Source organism: Chinchilla lanigera, unplaced genomic scaffold (assembly GCF_000276665.1).
Source record: "Chinchilla lanigera isolate Chin_1 unplaced genomic scaffold, ChiLan1.0 scaffold00057, whole genome shotgun sequence".
In the NCBI taxonomy this organism is placed as follows: Eukaryota; Metazoa; Chordata; class Mammalia; order Rodentia; family Chinchillidae; genus Chinchilla; species Chinchilla lanigera.
Window position 1 is genome coordinate 3,755,599 of NW_004955458.1, and position 8,329 is coordinate 3,763,927.

An 8,329-nucleotide genomic window follows, 5' to 3' on the forward strand; every position below is an offset into this window, starting at 1 on the left:
GGTTCTCTTTCCGCCCCTGCGAGGCCGCGAGCGCGCGACGCCCGCCCGCGGGGTTTCCAGCCCGAGCCCGCAGGTCGCCCGCTGCAGCTTCGCCTTTCCCCTGCTGCGTGTTCTCGCTCCACCGACGCGGGAAAACCGCCCCGCCCACACTGCACCCGCAACCTCAGCGCTGGGGGAGGGAACACTCCGAGGGGCGCCCAGGGCTTTAGGGTCAAGCACGGGGGCCGTTCACTGCCTTTCACTTCCGGGACAACGGCGAGTCCGGCTCACTAACCGCCACTGCCAGCCGGAAGCCCCGCCCCCGCGCCGGCCTGGAGCGGAGGGGCTTCCCGTGAGCCTGCGCGCGGTGGACTACAACTCCCGGCATGCTCCGGAATTAACCCTTCAGGGCCGGGAGCTGCGCTGCGTCCCGCCCCCGCCCCTTACCGGACCCCGCAAGGTGAGTTTTGGGGGCTAGGGAGGGCCTCTTTCCTTTAATATTTAGGGGGTGTGGGTGTGTGAGATGGTTTTCTTATCCACGGGAGGAATGAGTCCTTGTTTTCAAAAAATGGGACAATTTGCAATGAGATTCCAATGGGAGACCCAGCATCACTCCCTGAACCCCAGGTGGAATTGCTGCACTACTGTCTTCCGCGGAGCGCTGCCTGCATCCTTCTCCTTTCAGAACCAAAGTACCCAGCACCCTCCTCATTCCTCAGCGCCCTCCCCCACCTTCCTCAGTACCCCAGCAAGGCTGTGACCTGGAGCTTGAGTCAGGGCTTTTTTTATGTCCCTGGTTGAGGGGTGAGTACCCCTCGAGCCCACGGGAGTTCCCGCATCCTTTTGGATTAGAGAATACTGGCCTTTTGTTTCCCCAAACCCACCCTTCCAGCCAGGTGCCAGCTTCAGCAAGCACCCTGCCCTTTGTCTGACTTGACTGACCATGGATTTGGGGGGCAGGTTTCTTCCTTGGAAGTATGAGTGGCGTGTCCTAATCCTGATCCTTCTCTGCACCCCCTCCCAAATCAGCACTGGATGCAGAAGACAGTGTACTCCCCTATTAATGGGGACACCTCCAGCCCTGGGTATGGGACCTGGGACTATAAGTATTGGAAATTATTAGATCATGGGGTCAACTACTCCCACTCCTCACCTACAGTCACCGATGGGGGGCTTTTCTTTTAAGCCTTTCACTCTTTCCAGCCCCCACTTTTTTTTTTTTTTTTTTGTCTTTTTGAGTCAGGGTTTCACTATGCAGTTCAGGCTGACCTTGAGCTCACTTTGTAGCCCAGGATGGTCTCACACTGACAAAGATCCTCCTGCCTCAGCCTCCCGAATGCTGGGAAAACAGGCGTGCGCCACCTCCACCCCCAGCTTTCCAGTCCCCACTTCAAGTTTACCCCATTCCCATAAATTTCTTGGATCCCTGCTCTGCACCTCTGCCTGGGCCTTCTAGAGTCTAAAACTACTGGGTCCCCTCCTTTGCCTCACCCCCATCTCAGTATCACAGGCCAGCATCCTGCCCTCGCCCAGGAGGTTAACTCCTCTGGTTGAGGCAATCTCTGGCTCCCTCTCCCCTTCCCCCAAAGGAACATTGTTGTAGCCAGCTCTGGGGGAGGAGTGGACAGAGGGAACAAACCTGGAGGCCTGAACCCTAGGAGGCAAGGGGAGTGAAAGCAGGCAGCCATGTCCCTCTACCTCACTGCCGCCAACTGGCTCCCTGCCCCTGCTCCCGCCCCTTGACATCCCAGACTCCCTGGCTATTTAAACAGAGATGGGTGCCCCCATCGGCACACTGTCCTTTGGCCACCGGACATCATGCCTCCCAAGAAAGACGTTCCTGTGAAGAAACCAGCAGGGCCCCCCATCGCCAAGCCTGCTCCCAAGCCAGCAGCAGGGACCCCGCCAGCCAAGACCAAGGCCGAGCCAGCTGTCCCCCAGGCCGCTGTGAAAACCCCGGAGCCCCCTGTGGATCTCTCCAAAGTGGTGGTGAGTGCTGGGAGAGGGAGGAGAGAATTTCGAGGCCATGGTTGAAGCGGGGGATACAGCCCAGCGGATGGGGAGTACGGGAGGTAGGGGATGGCTGAGCACTAGATGGGGCTTCTTGCAGCCAGGAAGCATCCAGGTTAGGGCTCTGCTGTCGTCTTTGCTGCGCTCTCCCTCTCACTTGATACAGTCCGCACTCACACTGGCTGACCCATTGCTGAGGCAAGGACGGTGAAGTGGGGAACACCTGGGTTCTGAGGGCAGCTTCAAGGTGGAGAGCGCGGCTGCCTGTCCCTGGCGGGCTGTTGAGCTCAAAAGGCTGCAGCCCTGAACCCCAGGAGGGGAGGCCGGAGAGGACAGACTTGTTAGACAATCACAGCTGGGGGCCAGGAGTAAATTTAGCTTTTGTTCAGCCCCCAGTTATGTGAGGGATGCAGGGCTCAGGGCAGTGGAGGGAGGGGAACAGGTGGCATGGGATTAACCCTGTTCCCAGGAAGCCCTCCCCCCTATAATTCCTTCTGTTGGGATTCTCCCAGGACCTGGAGCTGGGAATGGGACTGAGGTGGCTGCACTCCCAGCCTGCTCCCTCTGGGCCTCTCCCCAGAAGTGGCTGCCAGTTGGTTGGGAGGCGTACTGGAGAGGGGTTGAATAAGCCCTGTCATTTCTCTTCACCTGCTTTTTTCTTCCACAGATCGAGTTTAACAAGGACCAGCTGGAGGGTGAGGAGAAGCTGCTTTCCTAAGCCCATTGTCCAGTCCCAAGCCCCTAGCCAGATCCTTGTTCTGTTCCCTAGCGCCAGTCTCAACCTTGAAGCCTCCTGCACTAGGCTCTTTTCCTCCCTTGTTTGACCCACCTGTGGCAGTTTCTGAACCTCCCTTCTGTCTAAGGGCGACGGGAACCACTGGTTAGCGCTGACCCTTCCTTGTATCTCAGAGTTCAAGGAGGCCTTTGAGCTGTTTGACCGAGTAGGTGATGGCAAGATCCAGTACAGCCAGTGTGGGGACGTGATGAGGGCCCTGGGCCAGAACCCCACCAACGCCGAGGTGCTCAAGGTCCTGGGGAATCCCAAGAGTGACGGTGAGAGGAGGCTTGGAACAAGTGGGTTTTCTGTTTCTTTCTGTAGTGCTGGAGATCAAACCCAGAGCCTTGCTACCACTGAACTATATCCTTAGCACCCAATTTTCTTTTCTTTTTTTTTTTTGTCTTTTTGAGACAGGGTCTCACTATGCAGTTCAGGCTGGCCTTGAGCTCACTTTGTAGCCCCGGCTGGCCTCGAACTCGCAATGATCCTCCTGCCTCAGCCTCCCGAATGCTGGGATTACAGGTGTGCGCTACCACACTCGGCTAGCACCCAATTTTCTTTTTGTTTTTTCCTGAGGCAGGGTCTCGTGTAGTTTAGGCTGGCCTTGAATTCACTATGTAGCCTGTGGTATCCTCTAAATTATGACACTCCTCCTGCCTCACCCCCCCCCCCGGGTGCTGGGATTGCAGGCCTGTGCCATCACGCCTGGCTAGCACTGTTTTCCTTTTTTTTTCTAATGTTGGTTTTTTGTTGTTGTTGTTGTTGTTTTCTGGTACTGGGAATTGAACTCACAACCTTGCGCCTGCCAGGCAGGCGCTGTGCCGCTGAGCTAAATCCCCAGCCAGCACTCAGTTTTCCATGGTAGAATATTGGTAAGCTGCCAGAGGATGCTGGGGTGGATCTCAGGACTTGAGAAACTGTCAGATGTGGGCAGAAATACATCCTCAGTGCTGAAAGGGATGACAGGTCTGTGGTGGGGTGGGAACCGGGTCCTAGGTCCTACTCTGACCTCTCACCTGTCAAACCTCCAGAGCTGAAGTCTCGACGTGTGGACTTTGAGACGTTCCTGCCCATGCTCCAGGCAGTGGCCAAGAACCGGGATCGAGGCACCTATGACGACTACTTGGAGGGGCTTCGGGTGTTTGACAAAGAGGGAAACGGCAAAGTCATGGGCGCGGAGCTCAGACACGTCCTCACCACCCTCGGTGAGGCCGGGACCAGAACTCTTGTGGGGTGGAGAACTGGGAGTGGACCAGGAAGAAGGCCAGCAAGGTGGGCAGCGCCAGGGAGGGGACGAGGGTCCTCAGGGCACGGTCAGGGCACGGCTGTGAGGACACACTTGCTCCTCCAGAGCCAAAACGTTCCCCAAAAGGCGGAGGAAAGGGAGACGGGGAAGCCCCAGATGCTCAGTTTGGGAGACACTTGTCTTCTGGGGTCCCGCGCTCGTCTCCACCCTCCCACCTTAGTTTCCTCGCCTGGCAAAGCTGTCACCAGTTGAAGGCGCTCTGCCCGTGCAGGTGAAGGGAAGCAAGGCGCAGGGCGGGAGGAGCGGGCACCGTGCGGAAGAGTGGCCTGGGAGGGGAGCTGGGGGTCCAACGCCGTGTCTGGGGTTCAGGAGAGAAGATGACCGAGGAGGAGGTGGAGACTGTGCTGGCCGGACACGAGGACAGCAACGGCTGCATCAACTATGAGGGTGAGGGGCCTGGGGCAGAAGGCGGGGCGGGGCCTGGGCCCCTGCGGGGCGCTGCGGGGCAAAGGTCTCTTCTGAAGCCCCCGGCTCCTCCGCAGCCTTCCTGAAGCACATCTTAAGCGTCTGAGCTGACACACGCGCCTGCCAGGCCCCCACTGCGCTCGAGAGGCAAGTTTACCCCGTCAGCCCGCGCAGGCATCGGGACGGGGAGTTCTCCTGGGCCGGGCTTGGCGACTTTCCTTTCTTTCCGCAGATCCTGCGGGCCCGTCCCTTGCTCCCCTCCCCCGCAGGCGGGAGCGCGCTCCTGCCAGTAGGAGGCCACATACTGTCTCAAAATAAAGACATGGTTCCTTCCTCGGTCTCTAGACTGTTGTTTGCTTCAGAGGGAGGCGAAGGGCAGGGGCCCCCGCTCCCCTCCGCAAGTGTGTACCCCGACTTCTGCGCGGTGCCGGGAACGCTCCCTGGCGCCGCCCCCCATCTCCGCCTCGCGGGATGCAGGCTTCCGCGCCCAGGCGGGGGCTCCGGAGAGAGGACCGCCGCGGCCCCGCCCACCTCGGCCCCGCCCACTGGCTAGTAGTGCCGCGCTGCCTGCGCAGGAGCTCGGCCCGGGCGCCCATTGGCTGGGGCCGCGGAGGGTGACGTCATCGGGATGTACTAAGACTAAGGCTGGGCTAGAAGTCGGAGCCATTACTGCAGGTCCTGCAGAGCTCGGCAGTCAAGATGGTGGGGCCCGCGCCTGGCAGCTAAGGGGCTTGGGGGCGAGGAGGGGAGTCACGGGTAGGGGGCGAGGAGAGGGAAGGGCGGGCAAAGGGAGCCCGAGGGCCTGAAAGGTGGGAGGTGAGCTTGGAAAGTCTAGAGTCCTGTCCTGCTGCAAAGCGACTCCCCAAGCCTGAAACAGGAGTTTGTGGGACGGGGATAGAAGCTGGGGGGTTGGACTTCCGTTGCTGACCGCTCCCTTCTTCTCCGGGCAGTGCGACTTCACCGAGGACCAGACGGCAGGTAGGCTCTGTGACCCCAGCTGAGGTCACCCTTAGCTTGGGGAGCACCCCTCTACTACCTGCTAACTGCAGCCTGTCATCTGTTCAGCACCGCGGGAGGGCACCTCCCGGGTTCCATTCTCCCTGCTGGACCTTGCGTCTTCCTTTCTCATTCTTTCTTCCTTCCCCTTCCACTCTAGATCTGAGCCCCAGGCACTGGGTGAGTCTTAGGTGGTGTGGGCTTGTGAAACAGCTTGGTCACCTACTGCCTGCTGCGTGTGGGGCTCGGGGATGGTGTTCTAAGTTGTCTATGCTCCTCGGCCCCTTAATCAGCTACTTTGCTGCATCTCTCCTGTAACTGTCGCCCTCCCCCAGCTTGAAATCGTGAAGCCAGCAAAGAGCAGTGACCTGATACGTTGTAAAGATGAGCACAGGGCAGTTTGCTAAGGGTACAGCTCCCCTCTCTGGAAGGCCTCTGCACAGGAAGGGTGGGAAGCGGCAGGCCCTCTCGTCCCGGGCCGCTGCTCCCACTTCCTTATAAGGACAGGCCCCAGACGGGCGGTGGCGAATTCCTATCCTGAGTGGTAGTTAGCAGCGGGGAGGCTGGGCAGGCCTGCTGCCTGTGCAGGGGTGTGTAAACGGATAGTACCTGGCTGCCAAGGCGGGAGGAAGGGTATCGTTTGGCGGGACATCTGAGTTGGGAGAGAGAGAAATAATCTTCTAGCAGACTGGGCTGCACAGCAGGGTGGGTGTCTGGTTTCTGCAGCGTGAACAAAGGAGGCTGGGCAGCAGAGCTGAGGTAGTCTGGGTTAACCCCGTTTCCGTGCTGACACGTGTATCTGCCTCCTCAGAGTTCAAGGAGGCCTTCCAGCTGTTTGACAGGACAGGCGATGGCAAGATCCTGTACAGCCAGTGTGGGGACGTGATGCGGGCCCTGGGCCAGAACCCCACGAACGCTGAGGTGCTCAAGGTCCTGGGGAACCCCAAGAGTGACGGTGAGCCCAGTTCTTCCGCTGAGAGATTTCCTGTGTAGCTGTCATCCCCGTAACCCCGTCCGTGTGAGAGCCTCGGCCTGACACTTGCTCTCCCGTGTGGCAGAGATGAATGTGAAGGTGCTGGACTTTGAGCACTTTCTACCCATGCTGCAGACTGTGGCCAAGAACAAGGACCAGGGCACCTACGAGGACTACGTCGAAGGCCTTCGGGTGTTTGATAAAGAAGGGAACGGCACCGTCATGGGCGCTGAGATCCGCCACGTCCTCGTCACGCTGGGTGAGGCTCTTCGCCCTTGTCCTAGAGCTGAGGCGCCACCATTAGACCCCACTTCCCACCCCGTTCCAAAAACGTTTTCCTCTGCAGGTGAGAAGATGACAGAGGAAGAAGTGGAGATGCTGGTGGCAGGGCACGAGGACAGCAACGGCTGTATCAACTACGAAGGTGAGGGGCGAACTGGGGCCTTGGCGGAGTGGGCAGTGACAGGATATAGGACCGCGTCTGGGGCTTCCTTACCCGGACTTGGGCTCCAGAAAGAGCCGGAGGGGCGAAGGGCAGGGCCTGGCCCAGCCCAGGGAGCGGGGGGCGGGGGTTTGACAAGAAGGGGTGGGGGTTGGGAAGTAAGTGGAATGCCTGTCACCCACCGCCTGCCCCTTCACCCCATGTCTGCGTCCTGTCTTCACCATTGATGTCTCTTCCTTCCTGCAGCGTTTGTGAGGCATATCCTGTCGGGGTGACGGGCCGAGGGGCGGGTACGGCTCCTCCCAGCCTCTCCTCCAGTTGCCCTCCCCAGTGTTTCATTTTCTTCCCCATCTGTGCTCTGTCGTCCTCGCCTGCTGCCCCCTGCCTTCCGTCTGGCATGTGTGCATGGAGCCGGCAGGGAGGGGGGCTCCTCTCAGAGGAAGGCGGCTTGGGAGTGTGGTGCCTCCTCACTTTTCTCCGAGCAGGCTCCGAGGGTGTCTTAGGGCCGTGGGTGCTGGTGTGGGACCTGTGGGACCTCTCCCCAGTGGGGCAGTCTTGCTTTACGGGGGTCTTGTGGCCCTGGAGCATGGAGAGTTGCATATGGGGGCGGGCTGCCCGCCGCCGCCTTCTGCTGCTGTAGCTGACCCCGGCCGTCCCCGCTGGGCAGCCTGGAGGTGCCCTAACCCAAACGCTTGTCCTCTCCTCCTGCCAGTGGCTGCCAGTAGCTTTAGGCGTAGCTGAGAACCTTTCTGCCTCTGCTGTGCTCCTGCTGCTCAGGAGGGGATGGGGCCTGTGGGCTGGGAGAGGGGAGCCGGGCAGAGACAACTGGTCAGCTCAGGGCGGCTGCTCTGCACACCGACCCAGAGGTGGCCGCGGTGGGCATGTGCCCTCTCGTGCTGCCTTCACCGTCTTGAGTCTCCTGGCCCCTGGCGTACCCCTCCCCAGCCCCGCTCCCTGGCTCACTGCACCTCTCTTTCCAGAGCTCGTCCGGATGGTGCTGAATGGCTGAGGACGCCCCGTCTCCCCAGAGCCGTGCCTTGCCCTGTGTGAGATGTGTGTGTGGCCCCGAGGCTGCCTAGGCTGCCTTCCATAGCACCCTGCCCACCTGGTCTCGGATGATGTTTGCTGTCAGCATTCACCAAATAAACTTGCTCTCTCTGCCCCATCTGGTTCTGCTTTCCTTCCCGAGTAGGTGAGGGGGAAAGGTTAGACACCGAGATTTCTGGCTGAAAAAAAGCCTGCCCAGTGGACAGGCTTTAGGGAAAGCTGGGGAAGGACCTATTGCAGCCGTCTTGGCCCCACATATTCACGATGCAAAGGTATCCCCGCTGGTGATCAGGAAAGCCCTAAATCCCTGTAGGACCAAGGCTGGCCGTCTGCTTCTTGACGTGTGTGGAGGCGGTGTCCTTTTGTTCCACCCCATATCTGGCTGAACCTTTT

The 8,329-nt window shown here is 59.7% G+C and overlaps 2 protein-coding genes across 5 annotated transcripts; both read left to right on the top strand.

Moving 5' to 3' along the window:
* Positions 1–337: 337 nt before the first annotated feature.
* Positions 338–4,816, top strand: Myl6b (myosin, light chain 6B, alkali, smooth muscle and non-muscle). 3 transcript variants are annotated; one of them, XM_013520824.1, is made up of 8 exons: positions 338–439; positions 1,731–1,968; positions 2,657–2,684; positions 2,899–3,042; positions 3,799–3,972; positions 4,383–4,460; positions 4,556–4,625; positions 4,711–4,816. In XM_013520824.1, exons 2-7 carry the CDS (start codon positions 1,798–1,800, stop codon positions 4,582–4,584), a joined length of 624 nt encoding a protein of 207 aa, XP_013376278.1. In that variant the 5' UTR covers positions 338–439; positions 1,731–1,797; the 3' UTR covers positions 4,585–4,625; positions 4,711–4,816. The 3 variants fall into 3 exon arrangements, with proteins under 3 accessions (XP_013376278.1, XP_005397347.1, XP_013376277.1); XM_005397290.1 differs by having other exon boundaries at positions 341–439; positions 1,752–1,968; XM_013520823.1 differs by lacking the exon at positions 338–439 and adding an exon at positions 677–783 and having other exon boundaries at positions 1,752–1,968.
* A 280-nt stretch (positions 4,817–5,096) lies between these two features.
* Positions 5,097–8,054, top strand: Myl6 (myosin, light chain 6, alkali, smooth muscle and non-muscle). 2 transcript variants are annotated; one of them, XM_005397292.2, is made up of 7 exons: positions 5,097–5,180; positions 5,429–5,456; positions 6,286–6,429; positions 6,533–6,706; positions 6,794–6,871; positions 7,136–7,179; positions 7,870–8,054. In XM_005397292.2, exons 1-6 carry the CDS (start codon positions 5,178–5,180, stop codon positions 7,162–7,164), a joined length of 456 nt encoding a protein of 151 aa, XP_005397349.1. In that variant the 5' UTR covers positions 5,097–5,177; the 3' UTR covers positions 7,165–7,179; positions 7,870–8,054. The 2 variants fall into 2 exon arrangements, with proteins under 2 accessions (XP_005397349.1, XP_005397348.1); XM_005397291.2 differs by lacking the exon at positions 7,136–7,179.
* The last annotated feature ends 275 nt before the right edge of the window (positions 8,055–8,329 follow it).